The sequence below is a fragment of the Enhydra lutris genome, unplaced genomic scaffold (assembly GCF_002288905.1).
Source record: "Enhydra lutris kenyoni isolate GAN:26980312 unplaced genomic scaffold, ASM228890v2 scaffoldscaffold10, whole genome shotgun sequence".
NCBI lineage: Eukaryota > Metazoa > Chordata > Mammalia > Carnivora > Mustelidae > Enhydra > Enhydra lutris.
The window spans coordinates 13,765,742-13,788,678 of NW_019154094.1; the positions used below are offsets into that span (position 1 = coordinate 13,765,742).

General features: G+C 38.5%; 1 protein-coding gene across 1 annotated transcript in view; it reads right to left on the reverse strand.

Annotated features, from left to right (window-relative positions):
* LOC111143961 (ELKS/RAB6-interacting/CAST family member 2) overlaps positions 1-22,937 on the reverse strand; it is a 943,496-nt gene that overhangs the window by 750,285 nt on the left and 170,274 nt on the right. Inside the window, exons 2-3 of the mRNA XM_022497998.1 lie at positions 7,394-7,417; positions 6,332-6,748 (exon numbers count right to left, since the gene is read on the reverse strand). Of these exons, the coding sequence (XP_022353706.1) occupies positions 6,332-6,748; positions 7,394-7,417 (441 nt within the window). The remainder of the gene's footprint in view (positions 1-6,331; positions 6,749-7,393; positions 7,418-22,937) is intronic.

The window sequence follows — 22,937 nt, forward strand, 5'->3', positions numbered from 1 at the left end:
GCTGTACACCATTTTAATGCCATTCGATGTTCTCTTAGTACACCATCCCGAGAAGTAGTAGCATGTGATAGTGACAGGTATAGACTCTGCACCCAGATCTCCCAGGTTCTGATCTTCACTCCAGTATTTGCTTTGTGTGACTAGAAATAATTACTTGCTTCTTTGTGCCTCAGTTTCTTTACCTGTGTGATGGGGATGATAGCACCAGTATTTATGTAGTATAGAACCTGACACAAAGTAAGCCTCAGTAAATGTGAACTGTTTCTCCTACTGTCCCACCTGAATCCTTGAACAAGACCACAAACTTGCCAAGAGTGCTCCCACAGCATCCTGCATATGGATGTTTAGCATGTGTTCTATGACATCCAACATGGTTTCAAAAAAATGAAAGAAAAGTTCCAATTAGGGTTACACTCAAGTTCTTGCTCCACAGCAAACACAGAGCAAACATAAGAGAAAACATAAAAGAGCATGGCACTATAATCATTATGAACCACCCCTCAAATATTGACAAAATAAATCACAGAAAAACTCTCTATTGTTTTTTTAACTCTTTTTTCACTCTCAAATATTTACTGAGCACCTGCAGGCAATATATGAGGCCTGGGAATATGGATGGAATGTACTGATCAGGTAAGAAACTTACTTTATTTAAAAAAGCAGCAATTGTTAGGTTCTATAATATATTAGGAAATAACTCTTGCAAGAGAGAATTTGTAACGTTATATTAATGTGGTCACTCGTGTTTAGGAATATTTTCCGTGATAAGCTTTGTTGGTAGAAATAGACAGGTTAAATCTGTAGAATCAGAATTAAAAATGCCTCCCTCAGCAAAATCATGGTTCAGCCAGCAGAACTGGAGACAAAGTCATGTTACACAGAGAGAGCCCATTTGGTTTTCAGATGGGGGAACTACGCTGGAGTTTAAAAGTTTGGGCAAAGAGCTATAGTGGAGGTTTGAGCCATCAGGAAAAGGTTTATGAGCTCAAGAACTTCTAGGTCACCAACTCTGCCATGGTGGATCTTGGTAAATAAATGAGGAAAGTAAGAATTCATGTTGCCTTTCCCTCCTCCTCCCTGCCCCAACCATAGCATAGTGGGAACCCCAGGCCCAGTCTCCTGGGTTAATAGCAACTGAGGCCCCCAATGCCTTGATCGCTCTTCAGCCCTTGCTACCAAAGATGGGCAAGCTGCCCAAAGTTTTAGCATAGAAAATCAATAGTCATGTCAGCAGAACATATACCCCTCTCTTCAAACATCCTACAGTGCTGAGTCCAGAGACTCCTGACTCTCTTCTAAGGACCAGCCAAGAAAATACTAAGGAGAGTGGATCTGGTATATATAAACCCACTTTTTCTTTAATGAAATCAATAGCATTTTAGGTACTTGATTACCAAAACCTTTACAGAGAACAATATGTTCTGTGCAGAAAAAGCTAGAGAACAAGGTAAACTATTACCACATCCAATAATGTCTTATCAAATCAACCAGTATCCAAAAACATCCCCCGACACTAGTGAGTAATGTTCTGTTGCAGCCAACACTTTGGCTCACATTAGCACATCCGCTGTAGTTCTTGGGCAGTGGTTTTGGTCTTCCAAATAAGTTGAGATCATAGTCTTTTTGTTGCTCTTTCCTGCCAGGCAAAGAAGTGGTTTCGCCCTCAGCCTTTTCCAGACCACCGAAAGATAACAAAACACTAAAGCAACCCGACCCTCCCCATGTGCAACTCCTGCCAACTCAAAATCTCCTCAAACAATAGGCTAAACAAGACCAGTATTCCAGGAGATGGGGTTTATGAAGCCCAACACCTCTGCCTGAGAATGAATCATAAAACCACTAGCACTCTATTCTCCAACATTACGCCATCTAGCCCCAAACTGGGTTGAACTGTGCAAAATGAAAAAGAAATCAGGAACACACTGAACTTAAAACCTCAAGTACATTTTAAATCCTGCTTTAGATTCATTTAAATTAACAGAGGTCAGGCTACTTCTTTATTCAAGCTAGGCTATTCTTACTGCTTTAATACAAAAAGCAGTCAGCCACATTTTTCCACTAAAAAAGTTAAAAAAAAAAAATACCCTGACAGAAGAACATTCTAAAAATCAGTAGAGAATATGGAAACAGCTTACAATAAACTTTGCCTTCTAGAATAACTAATGTAGGAAATTACCCAGTTATTTGGCCATGGGAAATAACTATTTATATATTTTTACATATTTTGCAGGTCACAAGTTAAAAGCACACTTTTTGTTTTCTAGCACGGCTTTTTTCCAAAGTGTTTTATGAAGAGCACCAGTGCAGCAAGACAAAAGCAAGTTAAATAAGCTTGAGAACCTTCCCCTTCCTGGGAATGACTGATACACACTTGCGTATTAAGGAGTCTGAGGAGTCCTACAGTAAACTCTGTGGAATCCAGCATTTTCCCAAGTTCATTTGGCCCTGTAGCCCTTTTTCTCTCATAGCACATTATTAGCATCCCACAAAATGGCTGTTCTGCAAAGCACATTTTGGGAAAGATTCCTCTAGAAAAGGGATTTCATGAAATGATTTAATGGCTGAAAGTCTAGTCACCCCAATTCCAATACCAGCTTCACCACTGGGAGGCTGAACAAGCTTCTTAGTGTCACCTCTTCTTCAGTTTCCCCGGGCAAAATGGGCCAAATAATAGCACCTACCTCCCAGGCCTGAGTCTTTCCACATGACTGGAACAGTCTTCTGAGAGCTTCACATGGCTGGTTCCTTCTTATCATTCAGGTCTCAGTTCACAACATCACCCCCTCCAAAGAGGCCTTCCCTGACCACCCAATATCAAGTTGGCCCCACCCAGGTCACTAGTTCTTCATCCTCTTCTTTTTTTTTTTTTTTTTATTTTAAGATTTTTTTTTTTTTTAATTTATTTGTCAGAGAGAGAGAGCAAGCGAGCACAGGCAGACAGAGTGGCAGGCAGAGGCAGAGGGAGAAGTAGGCTCCCTGCCGAGCAAGAAGCCCGATGTGGGACTCGATCCCAGGATGCTGGGATCATGACCTGAGCCAAAGGCAGCCGCTTAACCAACTGAGCCACCCAGGCGTCCCTCTTCATCCTCTTCTTTTCTTCATGTTACTTCTCTGTTTAACTATGAAATTATGTTTCACCCCTACAGAATATAAGCATGATGAAGTCAAACTTTATTAGCTATGATTGCTTTATCCCAAAGCAGATCCTCAGTAAGTGCTCACTGAATGGATGGACAACCAAATGCACCAGGTAGTTTTGAAAGTTAAATAAATATGAATCAATGAAAAGTATTCTTCGAAGTGTCTGACACATAAGCATCTATCCAGATGCTGTTACGAAAACTTCTAATGAATGATGAGTGGTTAAGATACTCATAATTCTTGGGGCACCTGGGTGGTTCAGTGGGTTAAAGCCTCTGCCTTCGGCTCAGGTCATGATCCCAGGGTCCTGGGATCGAGCCCCACATCGGGCTCTCTGCTCAGCAGGAAGCGTGCTTCCTCCTCTCTCTCTGCCTGCCTCTCTGCCTACTTATGATCTCTCTCTGTCAAATAAATAAATAAAATCTTTTAAAAAAAAGGATACTCATAATTCTTGCATTATTTAACTTTCCTCTTCCTGCTGTATTGTGGGTAAACATTTCATGGCATTTATTCAGAGACGTGTTGGTAAATGGGCTTCAGGGATGGGGTGGCAGGGGCATAGGCCCTGGGGGTAGCATTTGCTGATTTCCATGGTATAAATACTCCCACCATGACTAATTTCAAGTTATCAATGGTTTAAAAGCAGGCTCACAAAATTCCTGAAAATGTAACAAATGGCTCTCAGAAGATAGTACAATCCTTCTCTTGGGGAACATCCTTTCAGGCCTCCAAAGTCTTTTTGTTGAGTTAAGTTTAAAATGAGATTTTTTTTTTTTTTATAGAGACACCTTTTCCACATTCACCTTCTTGATAAGCCAAGAAAAAGGCAATCCACTGACTTTCATTTGATGCCCAAGGAAACTAGCTGAATATGTTGGGCTGCATTTTCTGTACCACTCTCTGTGGGCTCTCAGACTGATGGTTAAGGCTCTAAACATGATCTATTTCCTGGCCAGACCACTGTGAGGGCAAAGTAATCTTGTAAAACAAACTGAATTTTGTTTAGATTCATTTAAGTGGAGGCATCCACACAACAGAATCAAGGCACTATCTACTTAGTACTACCAGTGAACAGAATCTAATAAGAGAAAAAGAGTGACTCTGCCCTGACCACAAGACCCCAACATGGAGTGAAGGTCAGTGCTGCAGATGGAGGTTTCTCTGGCATCGTTGTCCTGCTATACATGCAACATGATCCCTTGGCACCCAAAATAAAGCAGCAGATTTTTTCAACTATGTTAATCTCCAGCCACAGTTCTAAAATAACACAACCAAAATTTCAAAATCCATGGTTGCTTTACATGCAAGTGACTACTGCCAGTAGTTACTGTTTCTCTTCGGAAAACTCAATGTAAAGTCTATGGAGTGAGGCAGGAAGAGATTAGTCTCTGCTCCACTCTATCGGTTATTTATTGCTGTGTAACAAATTACCCCCAATTCAGCAGCTTAAAGCAACACACATTTATTATCTCACAGATTCTGTGGGTCAGGAACCCAGGCACAGCTTAGGTGGGTCCTTTGCTTCAGTTTCTCACAAAGCTGCAGCCAAGGTGTCAGCCCAGGGCCTGTCATATTATCTGAAGGCTGCACTGAGGAAGGATCCACTTCCAAGCACACTAAGTGGTTTTTGGCAGTTTTCAGTTCATTGTGGCTGTTTGAGTGAGGGTCTCAGTTCCTCATTGGGTATTGACTGGAGGCTACTCTCAGTCCCTTACCACACGGGCCTCTCTCACATGAGCTTGCTTCATCAAAGCAGGCAAGTTGAGAATAAAATAGAGTGTGCTAACAAGATGAAAAGAACAGTCTTATATAACCTAATCATGGAAGTCACACTGGCATCCCATTACCTTCACCATATTTTGTTGTTTAGAATCAAGTCGCTAGGTTCAGCCTATACTCGAGGACATGGATTTACACAAGGGTATGATTTCCAAGAAGCGTACATCATTAGGGGCCATCTTAGAAGCCTAAGATGACATTCAGCCTCTTGGAATATGGACGGGAAGACCCAGTCCCAGCAAAACATCTCTTTAAGCATCTCAATCCAAAACCAAGCCATGTGGCTTCCCAAACATGCTGTTAATGTCTCATGAAAATAAAACAAGGGAGAATAAGCATGGAGGACATTAAGTCTAAAGATACAAAAGTCCATTCAAATTTTCTAAGCAAATACAATCTATATCAGAGGAAACTCCTGGGAGCATCAAGCCCCATCATGGAAGCCATGTTTTCTGAACCAATAAAAAAATGACTCACAAGAACTGCCCATCTGAAAAGGTATATAATGCCAAGAAATCTAATTCTGAAAGCAAATATCTTTTGGAATGTTTATTTATTGCTATAGAAAACTTTTAAAATAAACTTAATGCCATTTTATTGCTTTCTATTTTCTGTGAGATCTGTGCCTCCCTCAACATTTTGCCTACAGGGTACTTTTGAAATCCACATCCACCATAGCGGCAAGGAACTGCTGTAAAAGTTTCAAACCTTGGCTATCACCCACATTTTTTTCTAAGCTCTATCCAACTACATATCCTCAGATATCTGAGCATCCCAGTATTCAACAGTGGTGGCAGGCCGGAGAGCCTCTGAAGTACTTCAAATTATTTAATCCACTAAGTGCCGAAATGCATATTCAAGAAACCTGGGACAGTTTTTCCTAGCCAAAAGAAAATGCAGATGAAGATTATCTTAAACCTAAATGTTCAAAACTGGTCTGCCCATTTTACCGTTCTTCCCAGAAATATCCATATGCTTTACTTTCTGCAAATGCTGCCCCAATTCAGCTATAAAAATATTTAGGTTTATTGTTTTGCTAATCACCTATTTGTTTTGCTCCTATAGAGAGATGTATTTGATAAACATCTAAAACTTAGTACTGTACTTAAAAAACCCTGAAACTGGCCATCTGTGGGAAAGTAACGGTAAACCACCTTAGAGCTGGCATGTGCTGCACACACTTGGGTCCTGAATATGTGTCAAATAACAATGGAACATATGTGTAGTAAGCAAAGAAAAAAATCTAATGCAAAATTCCAGTTTAAAGGTGATAAACAGACAGGAAGATTATAAAACAGATGCCAGGAAATTTTGTTAAGGCTGCAGATATCTTCCAACCTGTGAAAATAACTTGGTAACATATTTTAACTTATAAAATATGGGTTTGGGGCAATAGAGGGAATGTCCTTACCTCTCTAAGATGTATGTTTTCCTTCTCCTTCTGGTCTAAAATCACTTCTAAGTGACTGACTTGAGACTCAGCCTCTGCCATCCGTCGTGTTCGTTCATTGTCATCCTCGAGACTTTTAGAAGGCAACCCTTTACTTTGCAACATCTCGAGAAGCTTTTTAATCGACTCGTCTCGGGCATTGAGGGTCTGTTTCTGTGTTTCAATTCTCAGCTCCATTTCCTCCAAGGTCTTCCTTAAAAGGAACAGCTCTTTAGCTTGTCTGTCATGTTCAGCTTGGAGCCGTCGGAAGTTCTCCTCAGTCAGCTCAATGGTGAAGTGCTCAGCTCCACGGTTGCCACTCTCTTGCTGTAGGAGGTGATTGAGGTCTCTCTGGGTCCGAAGTTCATCCTGAAGGGCTTGGATTGTCAACTGCAGGTGCTGTGATAAGAAAGATGGAGCAGGAGAGGAGAAAGAAGGGGAAAAAGTCAATGGAAATGCCAAGCGCTATTTGCTACTACCAGACTATGGAGATGGAATGTTTATCATGAGGTAGGTCCAGAGGGCCAGCCGTTAAGTCCTCCAGGATGACTTCAGAAGCATGGGACAGCACATGGAGAGGGGGAAATTAATTCAGTGATGCTTTCTGAATGTCTCAGGAGAAGAGAAATGTACACATACACAGAAACAATATATTAGTGTCAGTCACAAGGGAAATTATACATCTACAAAGTTTTAATTGAGGAAGTGGAAAGGGTTAGAAGGGAAAGTCTCACAAACACACCTTCTTTAGGCCCGCAATGCTCCAGACTCAGTATTCCTTGTTTCCTAAGGTGTTCTTTATTCTACTATCCATACTTTCGATGATAAATGCATTTCCATTTAAAAAATGAAAATAATAGCATCCACTACAAGTAGACACAAACAAGGACTTTATTTTTTACAAATAAAGCTGTGAACAGGTTTAGTAAACAGGATTACTGCATCTGCAAGCAAAAGGGAATAAATGCAGACAGACAGACACAAACACACAAGGAGGTGAGGCTGTGCAGAGCAAAACAAACAAGCTGCAAAGAGTGGACAAACCTTGGTTCTTCTGGCATCCAGTAACTGAACAGCATGGGAAATGGAAAAAAAAAAAAAAATGAAGCAAAAAATCAACACAAAGAAAAGTCCAGTGCAAGCAAAGGATATTTAACAGAAAGAATCAACATAAAATAACTTCACAGAGGAAAAAAAAAGAAAAGAAAAACAAATTCTTATTACAGCAAAGATCCATAAGCTACACAAAATCTATAGCACTGCTGTTTGATAAACATGATCAAAAGAAAAAAAAAAAAAAGAAGAAGAAGAAGAAGAAGAAGAAAGTGAGGTTAATTCCAGCTTTTGTTTTCTTAAATCTCACTGACCCAGGAGCCCAAAGTCTTCAGTATACTACCGGGAAGAAAGAACAACACTCCAGAAGTATCCACATATTATTCCAAGTCACCATTTCAGCCAAAATCAGAGTGAAAACACCAAAGAAACAAAACAGTTACCGGTTGTGAGAAAAGAAACAATTGCATGAGGATAGTTGGTGAATTCTGCAACACCTTCCCCACAGGGTCAACCCTCAGGCTGGTCAGAACAGGCAGTCATAAGCTAGAAGGCATTTTTGTCCTAGGAATAAACCAGGGCACTTCCAAAAGAGTTCATTCAATCACCAAACACACACTCCTGCCAGCAGACCAGACATAACACTAAGCAAGGGAATCAAAATGAACACAAGGCATAGCTCCTGCCCCCAGGTACCTCACAGTACTGTAAGCCATAAATAATACTATGTCTACGTTCCATAAATATTGGAGTGCCCCACATTTTGAAATCTTTCTGAACTGCTATAGCTGGCACCCAGAGGTGTTGAGATCTTTCTGAGTCTGGTCTATGCCCAGAGATTAGCACTGAGTATTGCAACATCTTGATTAAACTATTTGTGGATCTATTTCATCTTCCATTTAAGAATATCCATTGAGACATTCCCAGAGCACAAAGAACAAGTGTTCTCTTTCTCATCCATGTGCCACAGTGTCTCGCAGGGCAGTGACTGCAAGTGAGCAACTGGTATATATTTAATGATGGTAATTATGAATTTTTTAAACAAAATTCACCCCTGTAAAGTGTAAAATTCAGTGGTTCTTAGTATATTCACAGTGTTGTGCAACCATCCACACGATACATTTTAGAATATTTTCATCATTCCAAAAGAAGGTGCAGGATACAAAATTAATATAAGGAAATCTGTTGTGGGGTGCCTGGGTGGCTCAGTTGGTTAAGCATCTGACTCTTGATTTTGGCTCAGGTCATGATCTCAGAGTCTTGAGATCAAGCCCCACATCAGGCACTGTGCTGGAAGTGGAACCTACTTAAGATTCTCTCTCTCCCTCTCTCTCTTTTTCTCCCCCCACAACCCTCCTCACTCTCTCTTACTCTCTCCCTCCCAAAAAAGAAAGAAATCTGTTGCATTTCTTTAGACTAATAATGAAACAGAAGAAGGAGAAATTAAGAAAACAATCTCATTTACAATTTCACCAAGAATAAAATACCTAGGAATAAGTTTGACCAAGAAAGTAAAAGCTCTCTACACTGAAAACTCTAAGACACTGATGAAAGAAACTGAAGGCAACACAAAGAAATAGAAAGATAGTCCATGCCCATGGATTGGAAGATTTAATATTGTTTGTTCATTTGTTTGTTTGTTTTAGAGAGGGAGAGAATCTTAAGCAGGCTCCACAACCAATGTGGAGCCAACACAAGGAATGATCTCATAACCCTGAGATCACAACCTGAGCCAAAATCAAGAGTTGGACACTTAACTGACTAAACCACCCAGGTGCCCCAGGATAATTATTGTTAAAATGTCCACTCCACCCAAAGCAATCTAGATTCAGTGCAATCCCTATCAAAATATCAATAGCACTTTTTCTCAGAACTAGAACAAATTATTCTAAAATTCATGTGGAACCACAAAATACCCCAAATAGCCAAAGCAATCTTGAAAAAGATGAATAAAACTAGAAGTATCACAATCCCAGATTTCAAGATATACTACAAAGCTATAGTAATTAAAACAGTATGGTACTGGCACAAAAGTAGCCATATAGATCAACTGAATAAGATAGAGAGCTCAGAAAGAAGCCCATGCTTATATGGTCAACTAATCTATGACAAAGGAGGCAAGAATTTAAAATGGGGAAAAGACAGACTCTTCAATAAATGGTGTTGGGAAAATTGGACACCTATATGAAGAAGAATGAAACTGAAGAACTTCCATACTGTTTCCTATAGTGGTTGCACCAATTTACATTCCCACCAACAGAGTAGAAGGGTTCCCTTTTCTCCATATCCTCAGCAACCCTTATTTTCTTCCTCTTTCTGATAATAGCCAGTCTGACTGGTATGAGGCAGTATCTCAATGTGGTTTTGATTTGTATTTCCCTGACAATCAGTGACTTTGAGCATCTTCTCAAGTGCTATTGACTGTCTGTATGTCTTCCTTAGAAAAATGTTTATTCATGTCTTCTGCCTATTTTTTAAATCAAGTTGTTTGGGGTTTTTTGGCTAATAATTTATGAAAGTTATCTATATATTTTGATATTAACCCCCTATCAGATAATAGGATTTGCAAATATCTTCTCCCATGAAGTAGGTTGCCTTTTCATTTTGTTGCTGGTCTCTTTTGCTGTGCAAAAGCTTTTTATTGTGATATAATCCCATTTGTTTATTTTAGCTTTTGTTGCCCGTGTCTGAGGAGACTGACCAGAAAAATATTGCTTGATGTCAAAGAGCTTATTGCCTATGTTTTCTTCTAAGAGTTTTATGATTTTAGGCCTTACATTCAAAGCTTTAACCCACTTTGAATTTATTTCTATATATGCTGTAAGATAGTGGTCTAGTATCACTCTGGCATGTAGCTGTCCATTTTTCCCAACATCGTTCATTGAAGTGTTTGTCTCTTCCCCATTTTATATTCTTGCCTCCTTTGGAATAGATTAGCTGATCATACATGTGTGGGTTTATTTCTAGACTCCATTCTATTCTATTAATTTATGTGTCTGTTTCCATGTCAGTACAATATAGTTTTGATTAGTATAGCTTTGCAATATAGTTTGAAATCAGGAAGTATGACCCCTCCAGCTTTGTTCTTTCTCAAGACTGTTTTGGCTATTTGGGGTCTCCTGTGGTTCCACACAATTTTAGGATTCTTTGTTCTATTTCTGTGAAAAGTGCAATTGGTATTGTGTTGGAGACTGCACTGAATCTGTAGATCGCTTTGGGTATGGACATTTGAACAATATTAATTTAACAATATTAATTCTTCCAATCCATGAGCATCTTTCCATTTGCTGGTGTCATCTGAAATATCTTTCATCAGTGTCTTACAGTTTTCAGACTACAGGACTTTCACCACCTTGATTAAATTTTATCCTAGGTATTTTATTATTTTTGATGCAATTATAAATGGAATTATTCTCTTAATTTCTCTTTCTGATAGATTATTAATATATAGAAAAGCAACTGATTTCTGCATGTTAATTTTGTATCCTGCAACTTCACTGAATTAATTTATTAGTTCTAATAGGTTTTTCTCTTTTTCTATTCGTAATATCACATCATCTACAAATGATGACTGTTTTACCTACTCCTTACCAATTTGGATGCCTTTTATCTCTTTTTCTTACCTAATTACTGTGGTAATTATATGTTAAATATATGTTCTAATAATATGTTGAATAAAAGTAGCAAGAGTGGGCATCTTTGCATAGGCTTTGACAATTGTTTTCTTTCTTTTTTGCAGTGAAAGTGCCTAACTTAAGATTTGATTGCCAAGACATTCACTTTAAAGAGGCATCCAATTCAATGATGGCTACCTTGAATAAACATATTATCAACCACAGGACTAGATAAGAGACAGACTGCCTGCCCCAACTGAGGCTCCTTTGTTTTAGAAATTTTGGTTGATTTCAATAACTGACCTTTTGAGCCACTTGTTTTTTCTCTTCCCACACTTTAAATCTCCCCTCTTGTGTTTTAAATTCACCAATAAAGAATGAGCCCACAAAACCCCCCATCCTTGACCCCAATAAAAGCAGAACCAGACCCATGCACTCTATACCCATGACCTCACTGTATGGCCCCACCTCTGCTGCACAATTTCCAGGTTCTTTAAATGATAAACCTCTATTTTTTTTTCAAAATTTCTTGATGGTTATTGCTGAAGGGCATCTTGCAATCATACTAAGAACCACAAGGATAATCCAACCACAATACTGGTTATTGATAAACTGAGACCAGTTCAAAACAGATTTATGAGATGATCTAGGTTTATTTGGAAACAAACATGAATTGGGATGATGAGACTGGAAATCATCCTTTCTGAGAGTGACCAAAACTGATTGTTTTTCTTTTGTGGTTCACAGACTGGCCAAAAGGGAATTCCAAGGAAAAATTGCCAAAATGTTTTGAGCACAGACAGCAACATTGGAAGACAATTCTGTAAGCGGTCTGCCCCTTTGGATGGGCAAGTTGCCTATCACCCTGATCCTGTTTCCACACCTGCAAAATGGGGATAATCGTGTTTATCTCACAGAGTTCCTGCAAGGAATAACTAAGATAATACATCAAGGGCCAGGTTTGAGAGTGAAGGAATAGAGGAAGTTTGGTAGAAAGGAAGGAAGAAGGAAAGAAAGTAGAAAAGAATGAGAGGGAAGAAAGAAGAGAGAAATGGAGGAAAATTCATCCATTTATCCGTTCAATATATATTTACCTAGTATCTCCCTTAGACTCACAAAATTAGAAAGAAAGTAAGAAGGAAAGAAAAGAAAAGAAAAGAAAAGGAAAGGAAAGGAAAGGAAAGGAAAGGAAAGGAAAGGAAAGGAAAGGAAAGGAAGAAAGAATAGTCGATCCATGTTCATGGTCCTTGTAGATAAGTAAACTGATAGTAGCTTTACTATGTTATGAGGGCTGTAACAGAAGTCACAGCCAGATGGCTAGAAATTCAGAAAGGATGTCACCCAGCCTGGAGACATGTGGGAAAACATCCCAAAGAGCCACCACTGAGCTACATCTTGAAGAGCAGTTGAGAACCAGCCCCATGAAGAATGATGGAAAGAGAAGAGAACGTATAAAAACCCAGAAGCAAAGACAGACCAAACCTATCAAGGAATAGTAATAGCAAAAACCTGATTAGAGCTTGCCACAGGCCACACAATGTTCTAAGCTTTGTTAATCCTCACAACCACCTTGTGAGGTAGCCACTGTTTAAGACCTCCATTTAATTGATGAGAAAATGGAGATGCAAAGTGGTTAAGTAACTTGCTCCAGGTCATCCAGCTAGGGAAGTGGCACAGCCAGATATTCATCTAGGTTGTCTGATACCAACTCCCCTGCTCAAACCATCTAGCCTCTGAACCGGCACAAATACTTCAGGATGCTGGAAGAAAAGGATGTAGGTAAGGGGGTAGAAGCTGTGAGAGGAGACAGGCAGGTAATTATGACAGTTACAGCAATTCCTAAAACTTAAAGTTAGCCATCTACGCTGTTCCTCATTCAAAGATTGTAACAATAGATGCTTCCAGGTTGTATATTTATTAATAAGCAAAATCTACTTTCTAGGTAGTCATTTTATTGGTAACTAAATGACTTCGGCATGACCAAATACAATCTGATAATCAACCTAAAATTTAATTTTCAAATCTTTCTCAAGTTCATGTGTCATTTAGTTTTCATTCTTTTTTAAAATATTTAAAATTAAGCAGAGATCTGTTCCTAAAAAGGGATTATTGAGCTAAATGCATGTACCTTAAAGAGTCCTGATCATCTTTCTGCATCATATACAGGAGGATGGGGAGGGGATCTGAAGCAACCTCTCCCTCTGTCTCTCTCCTCCCTCACTATTCTACTTCTAAGAAATTCAAATCAATCAAGTATCAAAATTCATTTACCAGATAGCCATTTCTAGTTAGATATTTAACACAGGCAATTTCTATTTTAAAATATAAAACCACATGTAATAATCTATTGAAAAGAATATCCTCTCTTTGTCTCAGTTTCCTCATTTGTAAAAGGGGGAGGAGAGTAATAATTCCTAATACACAAGATTGTTGTGAAAATTAAATGAGTTAACACATACCTAGCTGTAGAATGTACCAAGTACAGAGTAATCACTTATATCAGTCAGGATAAGCTAGGATATGCTGCCTTGACAACAGCAACAAAAAACCATATTCTGAAAGACATAATCCACTTGACACACTGATGACACGGAATCAGAACTTGAAGATCTCAAAGAGACCTTAAAGGTTAGCCTGTTAACCTCATTTTACAAACAAGAAGATCAAATCACACAGGTTAAATGACAGACCCAAAAGAGCAATCACATTGTCAAAGCCAGAATTTCAGTTTCTGGGAGCATGAAATCTTGATTTCTAGGATCCTGAACTCCAACCTTATATATATTATAGTAACCCTAAGAGTAGACCAAAAGGGGGTGGCTCTCTAATTTAACAGATTAGGAAATGGCAATGGTATCTCCTACAGGGAGGCTGAAAGATGACCTAAATCATTTTACCGGGTCCCACCCAATAGTTTAATAGCATGGGACCTCCAAGAATAATTTACTGAGACTTCCTTTCTACATCTTTGAAATTAGACAGTTAGCTAATTAAAATTGGCTAATAGTATACAAGCTCAATAAAAACTAGCTCTAAAAGATCCAGATAAAATACAAATGAAATCTCTAGCAAAGCCAAACACCTTCTCTAAGGGCCAAAAATTAAGAAAAAAATGCACAGTTTTCAATTCTGCCCTTCCCAGATTATTCAGTTCCTTCAGACTGAATCACCTTCCCCTTCTCAACCATGAAAGCACATTTCTTTTAAGGCTGTAACCCAAACCCTACTGGATCAATAATCAAGAACATTCATTTTAGTTTGTTACCTACATCAGGTAGCTACCTACAGACCAGCAACCTGTAAGGTTGTATTCCAGGGCCATCTCTTTGGAAACTCCCAGTGATCATTATGGTCTCAGTTTCCCAAAACTTCAGCCTCTCCTTCTGTGACTTCCATTCTACTGCATCTGGAGAGGAAAGCCCTTCCAATGTCCACCTGCACTGGGATAAAACATTAGCAGGTGATCCAAACTCATACCTGGGTCCCACTCAAACTGCTATCAACTTAGCACTTATGGCACATGTGCAATAGGTGGCAAAACTGTTAATTCCCTTTAAGTACAAAAATCAGTCTGTAAGTGGAAGGGCATTCAGAAAACTTTTTACGGCCTACTCTACACTCTAATTCTGGGATCATTCTCCAGTTGTTCTCAAAGAATCAAAGCTCAAAAGGCAAACTCCCTTCTCCACAGCCTGCCACTGAGGACACCACAGAAAGAAGCAAAGCAGGTGTCACAATGTCATCCAGGCTCAGGTCATGATCCCAGGGTCCTGGAATCGAGCCCCGCGTCGGGCTCTCTGCTCAGCAGGGAGCCTGCTTCCTCCTCTCTCTCTCTGCCTGCCTCTCTGCCCACTTGTGATCTCTGTAAAAAAAAAAAAAAAAAAATCTTAAAAAAAAAAAAAAATTAAAAAAAAAAAAAAAACTCCATAGTCACTCTGCTAGGAGTACAAATAGTACAACTAGAACAGTATTTATCCTGATACCTGGCCTTCAACCCAGTTCTTTTTAACCTTTTCCCTGACACTTAACTGCATACTTCGAAATCTGCCCTGGACAGTAAAGACTATCCCCATCTCCAGTCCACAAAAGGAAAACAAAAGTTTAGAATCATTGGTCTATCCTATTTAAAAACAACAACAACAACAACAGGTAAACAAAATGGAAGCTTAAAAAGATTAGTCTGTCTAACTGATTCCAAGTCTCAGACGATAAAGGAGGTCATAATGACTTCTGCTTCTGGCATCATGAAAGGCTATGTCTTCTGATAAGCCCTCCTACTACAAAACAGCTAGACAAAAGCAAATAGATCTTTCAGAGCATTGCTGTGCTTACAAGAAAGTAAAGAGTATTCCAAGAAAGAGAAAAACTGAGAGAAAGAAAGTGAGCTTTTCAAGGGCACATTCTGGGCCAAATTTGCATTATACACCCCCCCAAATCTAGCACATAATAGGTATTCGATAAACAGTGAAATATGGACAGAAAGGGAAATTGTCTCACCAGATGGTCGGCACAGGGGAACACTGTGAGAGTGAATATGTTTCCATTCCTCTTTGCTTTGCTGTACTAGACTTGGGGTGGGAGAGTGTGGGGCAGGCGGGGAGGGAAGGGGTGTCCTTGACCTCAGATTACTCTGTCCTGTTCTCTCCTCCAAAACTCAAAATGCCTCACATCCACCAACTCACTCATCTGACAAGACTGCTTTGACGCTGCCAGCACTATGTCCACTTCACAAGAGGATAAATTGGACTGGCTTAAGGGATTTGACTACAATCACATTGTTAGCAGATATGGGCCAGTGTCTAAAACTGAGGTTTCCTCCAGCCAATTCTAAAGTCACCCCTGCTATAAAAAATACAGAGAACTTCATTATGCACAACTCTCATAAGCTCCCATAGTCACTTAATCTTGAAAAAAAGTAGACAATAAAAATATAAGAAACTAAACCATACTTGAGTTTATATGGAAAAGGGGGAAAATATACTTTGCCTTAGCCAACATTCAGAAGAATGACTTCCAATAGCTACTGGAGTCAGAATCTAATCCAGATTTCTGAATGTCTAAAACACAAAAAGGTAAATAGAATGAAAATATAATTATATATGTATGATGTGCATGGAACACACAATTATTTAAATAGGGACTAGCCAGATGTTTAGAATCTACTGTGTCTTATCCCCAAACATGGAAAATATGAGTTCCTGGCAAATTTGAAAAAATTTGTGACCTTAAGCTCTTTTCCACACTATGGGGAAAAAAAAAAAAAGATAAAGTTTTGTACTATAAAGCAGTTTAGGGTTTCATTGCTATGAAAACCGTCTCTGAGCTATATAAAAATATGAATTGGCTTATATCCAAAAGTCTTGAACTTTTTTTAATAAATCCATACTCCTTCTCAAGCAAGGGCTTAACATAACTCTTTCAAAGAAAACAGAATCTCTTTGCAGACAACTTGGCCTGCTCTGCTTCTCCTGTGACTTTATTTCCCTATTTATCATTTTTTAGTTTGTCTCTAATCAAATTGTAAGGGCAGGTTCTCTGATCCCTGTTCCCATAATCCCATGTGCAGGATGCACAGCACTCCTCATGGCTTCAAACCTTCCACAGACTGTGTCATGTGTGTGAAAAGACAAACAGCAGACGCTGGCTAAAAACATGTGGCCCCAGTGTGCTGTGGAAGGGTTGCTCTACTTAAGAACAGTATAAAAAGATTAATATTTAGACATATGGTCCTAGGCTTTCTCCTTTAGGAAAGATGGAATAAGCACCTACAGCTAATTGAGAATATTGATGGGCAATTTTTTAAAATCACCACAGCGTGAGGATCCTGGAATCCTCAGACACATCAGTGATAACTGCAGAATCCGCTTTGGTCAATAACATGACATTTTGCCAAATTCATAACACTAGTGTGGAAAAGACCTACTGGCATTTGCTTTTGTTAAGCAAGGAGTTCTGGTTCTCATACAGAACGATACTATAAGGTGGCACAGTATTGGAATATCGTACCAAGCTAAGAGTTAAGGACTTAGCTTTGCTAAGTAGCTTTGCTACTGACCAATTATATGATCTGGGGGAAATCAGTAAATTTGTCTGGGCTTCCAAGAACAGTGGTGATGAGCTGGGTTTTGAATCCTGATCTACCTATTATAGCCTATGTCACCTTGGACAAATTACTAAAGTACTTTAAGCACTGAATTATTCATCCATAAACAGGAAATAATAATTGTAACTAATGTACAGGGTTCACACAAAGACCACATGAGATGTTCCTCACATAAGTGAATAGGTTCCCATAAAGCATAAAGCACTGGGCCTGGCACATAATGAACATTCAGTAAATGTTCACTATTATTACTATTGACATAGTGGTGGTGGCCAGAGGCCCAGAATTAAAATTTCTCTCCTTCCTCCCATTTGGGCAGGGAAACGAAATGAGTATAATGAACATAAATTTTTGATCATCAAATAAATGCAACAGTGGGAAACAAAATGCTAAACACTTTGGCATTTTTTAAATAAGGGAAACAGGAAACATTTGTTTTAAGACCAACTTAAAGATGGCTAAAATTGATTTCCCATTAACTGGTCTATAAATAACTCTACAAGGGGCTCTTGGAAATAACAACATTTCTGTTTTGAAAGTCAGGTTTTTTTCCCTACTAGTAGCCAGTAATACACAAGCAACTATAGGATAGTGGCATCCCCTGCTGTTGACACCATTCAACGTGTTATAGGATGAATGAATGGATTAATTAATTAATTAATTTAAAAAACAACTTTAATAAATATTGATATTTTTAAATATGTCTATGGAAGCAACCCAAAATAGGTAATCATGGAAACAATAGCTAAAATTGTAACTTTTCTATTATTAATAACCACACACAATTAGAGGACAGCTTGTTCATTTTAAGCAAATCTTTAGTGTAAATGACATTTTAGTATCTTGATTACAATTTCCTTCTCTGTCCACAACATGTTTATTTGGCAAAACTGCTAACCATCTAAATATTTTTAAGACAGGTAAGAGGTTTTACCTAAATTATTATCATCTCAAATGGCTGAGTGGCATGCACTGAACTATTAATTTTTCCCTACTCTGAAGCCACATGGTTCCCTCAGCCAAACTGTAGTCCTTTTTATTCAAAATTTTCACAATAAGAGATTTTTCCTAAATACTTTACTCTCCTGCTTCTCTCTGCTTCTTGTGTCACTTCTGGGAAGGGGGATAACTGACCTCCACAAAATTCAGAAAGTGGTCCTTGGACTAGCAGCATTAGCATCTTATAAGAAAGGTAGGATCTCAGGTCCCACCTGAGCCCTGCAGTATCAGAATCTGCAATTTCAGGTTTGAGAAGCACTTCTCTAGACTTAAAAAAAAAAAAAAGAAGAAGAAGAAGAAGAAGTTTCAGCCTTACTACTGTTTTAAGAAATAATTATTTGGAAATAGGTGGGGAAGGAAAACATCATGAAAAGAGTATTGTGGTATAGTCCTCAGAAGTATATTGAAAACTTAGTTTGTGTGAGTCATAAAATCTCAGTAAACTATGAGTTGTGCTCCCCAATATAAGACACTACTAGATAAAGCAGACAAAATGGGATTTTTTCATTCATTCAATCATTATTGAGCTATGTGCTATTTAATGGATATACATACTAAGTGTCCTCTCCAAATCAAAAAAGAAATCCTGCCAGCTTAAATATAAGTAAACATTATACATGTAATATATTTTATTATATACATAAAATACATAATTATATGTTATAAATAATATATATTGCTACATATACACTTATTTTTAAGAAATATATAATATCTGAATTTTAATTCTGTACTGTTATTTACTGTTATTATTTAAAAGGATCTAAGGGAAACTTTCAAGAGTCATCTGAAATGAAAAAACTAGGCTTTACAATCAACTGTTTTATTCATTTTCAGTCTTTTTTTTTAATATTTTATTTATTTATTTGACAGAGATAGAGACAGCGAGAGAGAATACAAGCAGGGGAAGGGGGAGAGAGAAAAGCAGGCTTCCTGCTGAGCCTGGGGCTTGATCCCAGGATACCGGGATCATGACCTGAGCCGAAGACACACACTTAACAACTGAGCCACCCAGGCACCCCTCATTTTCAGTCTTTTTTTTTTTTTTTTAATATTTTATTTATTTATTTGAGAGAGAGACAGTGAGAGAGAGCATGAGCGAGGAGAAGGTCAGAGGGAGAAGCAGACTCCCCATGGAGCCGGGAGCCCGACGCGGGACTCGATCCTGGAACTCCGGGATCATGACCTGAGCCGAAGGCAGTCGTCCAACCAACTGAGCCACCCAGGCGTCCCCCTCATTTTCAGTCTTAAATAGCATTTCCGTATGCATGTCTGCGCTCTTGGTGAAATTTTAAATGACTGGGAAAACCATGAGGAGTCTGAGATGAATCTTCTTTTTCATATTATAACTTGAACAATATAGGGAACTTGTACACTATAGAGAAAATGTTAATATATTGCTTCCTAAGTATCCTAATCACTCAAATTCTCTAAGTGTTTCCATTTTATCAGTGCACTAGAATCAAGAGTCTGAACCTTCATTTCTTTCTCTGGTGTGAAGCTGAGATACCTACAGGATCCAGACAATGTCTATGGTCTTTAATATTCTACATGTAATATAAATATATATGTAAAAAAATGTGTATATGTCTCTCTCTCTCTATATATATATATAGAGAGAGAGAGAGATAATGAATGAATGAATGAATATTCCATAATCCACGAACAAAAAAATGGCCAACATAATATAGGAAAGTAGTATGACTAGACAAGGAAAAAAAAAAACTAGGAAATACATCATAATGATCATTGCTAAGGAGAGGGGGATGGGGAATTACTGCTAAAGAATATGAGGTTTAAGAGGTGATGAAAGTGTTTTAAATGTATATACTAAAAATCACTGAATTGTACACTTTTAAAGGGTAAATTCTATGACACATGAGTTATACCTCTTTCAAATATTAAAAATGATATGAGGTGGGAGCATTAAGATGCCTTTCTTGGGGCACCTGAATGGCTCAGTAGGTTAAATGTCTGCCTCTTGATTTCGGCTCGAGTCATGATCTCTGGGTCATGGGATCAAGTCCCATGTCAGGCTCCACACTCAGTGAAGAGTTGCCTTGGAATTCTCTCTCCCTCTCCCACCCCCTCTGCTGCTCCCCCCCACTCATGTTCACTTGCCCTCTCTCTCTCTAAAAAAATACATAAATCTTTTTTAAAAATCTCGCTTAAAAGACGCCTTTCTTTGTATTTCCCATTTTCATTTACCAAATATTTTTTCCAAGAATAATTTTTGAATTCCTACTGCTATGTTTATGTCTCCCAAAAATGCATATGTTGAAACCTAGTCTCCACTGTGATGATATTTGAAGGTGTTACCTTTAAGAGGTGATTAAGTCATGAAAGTGGAGACTTTGGGAATGGGAGTGATGCCCTTATAAAACAAGCCCCAGAGAACTGCTTTGCCCCTTTCACCAGGAGGACACAATGAGAAAACAGTTCTCTATGAACTAGGAAGTAGGCCCTCATTAGACACCAAATCTGCCAGCACCCTGATCTTGGACTCCAGACTCCAGAACTGTGAGAAATAAGTGTTGGTTGTTTATAGGCCATACAGGCTATGATATATATATATATATATATATATATATATATATATATATATATATTTTTTTTTTTTTAATAGCAGCCTTAATGGACAAAGACACAGGCCTCATCACTTCTACGCTAGTTAATATTCTTTGAGTTTCAAGCCAACAGAAATTGACTTGACCTGTCTTAAGCCAAAAAAAGGACTGCATGAGAAGATATCAGGGTATCTCCCTGCATCAAAACAGCAATTGTAAAAACAAAACCCAGAAAAAGAAGGGAGCAGGACACAGCAGGAAACTTTGTGAAAAGTCTGCAACTCAGTTTCAACAACTCCCTGATCAAAACTGTAAATATCCAAGAGCCAGGTATTCACCATGAATCAATCAGTTGTGACAGCTGACCCTGCCCACCAGGAGCTACTCCAAGGGAAATTTTCTTTAAAGCTAAGTAGAGATCCCAAGAAAAATCTACCACAATTGCTGTTATAATTAAAGATTTTAAAAGAAGCAACATATGAAAAATATAAAAATGCTATAGTTATGTTTATTCAGGGTAAGGGATTCCAAAAGAGTAATATATACAAGACTCGGGTGAACTTCATGGTACAGACATAACCATGCAAGTTCAAGTTTCTAATATCCAGCAATGAACATTGGGAAATTTAAAGAGTATTAGAGATTAACAAGACTTTGGAAATACAAAAATAATTAATTTGACAATGAAAGTCCTAAATATTTTATTGAGAATAATATCTCCAATTGAAAACCCTCTCTTTGATGTCAGAGGCCTTGAGCTGATCTCCAACTCGATCTGATCACACACTAGCTGCGGGGTCCCACAGCCTTGGGAGGACTGTATGACACTAACAGGTTACTTCTGTTTTCTAGGTCTCAGTTTCCAGCTCTTTTAAAAGCTGCTAAAAATACAAACATCTTACAAAACCATGGTAAGGTTAAACAAATAATGCATATCAGATATTTAGCAAGTCCCATTTTAGCCCACAGGAAGTCATCATTTTTAAAAGCTACTGTTATGAATATACAAACCCAGACTGCAAACCCTCCCCAAATGCATGGAAAGAAATAAAAGTAGAGTAGGGGAAAAAATGTAAAATTATGTTTGCCTGTATAATATACAGAAAAATCCTTTCACCCAGAGGAACTTTCTGGCTTGGCTACTTTGTATTCTAACCTTTTAACAGCAAATAAAATACTTTGAAAGAACCACCCAAGATTTCCTACAAGCTCGTATATGCATTTTAAAGACACAGCAAATATTGAACAACAGAAATCACTGAACACTGGTGATGAAAGGGATCAGAAAGATAATCATCTTTGCTACTTTTTACAGGAGGATAAACTGAGGCCCAAAGAGGGGGCCTCTTGTCACTTGAAGCCACAGCGGAGATGGCAGCACTGCCAGTTATAAAGCCCAGACACCAAACTCTCAGCACACTGCTGTGTCCCGGTCTTTCCCTTCTAATCCTATGCACCAGTTTTATTTGGTCACTGAACTGCAAAAGGATTCTGTTACCACATAATTAGTGTCAGGGTATATGCAACAGCTGCCACGAGCCAGATTTCCATACTGGAGTCAAACATCTTTGGCCCAGACGTATCTCTTCCACCACACACCACCGATGGTACAGCTGCTGTAACCACAGTCCATACCCCAGAGGCTCCAATACTTCAGGAGTTGGAACAAATTATTAATTCCAACCAGGATGAAGTAACTCTTCTCTCTGAAAGGACTTCTTAAAGAACACCTTTAGCAAATTTTGAAAGATTTACCATTCTTCAACCTGAGAGCTTAAAGACTTTGAAAAGGGTTTAGAGGAATTTTTTCCCCAAAAATGTATGTGGGATAAATGTCAAGAATGGAGGGGGCCACTCAGAAACCTGGAAAAGATAATGATAAGTCACAGGAGATCCATGCTATCGTTGGGCAAGCCAAAGCAAAAACCAGAAAGAAGGAATAGTTCTTTTGCAGATACCATCATTGGAAGAACATGTTATATGGCTGAGAAATAAGATCCTTTGATATCAATCCGGAATAATATCAATTTGAGATTATTTTCATTTTATCTGGATAATTTTGGATATATTATTAAGAATAAGAGTTTTCCTCAGCAAAGACTCAGAAACCCACATATGCATTCATGAGCATACAGATACATTTCATATGCTTTAAGATTCTTTCTCAAGGGACGCCTGGGTGGCTCAGTGAGTTGGGCCACTGCCTTCGGCTCGGGTCATGATCCTGGGGTCCTGGGATCAAGTCCCGCATC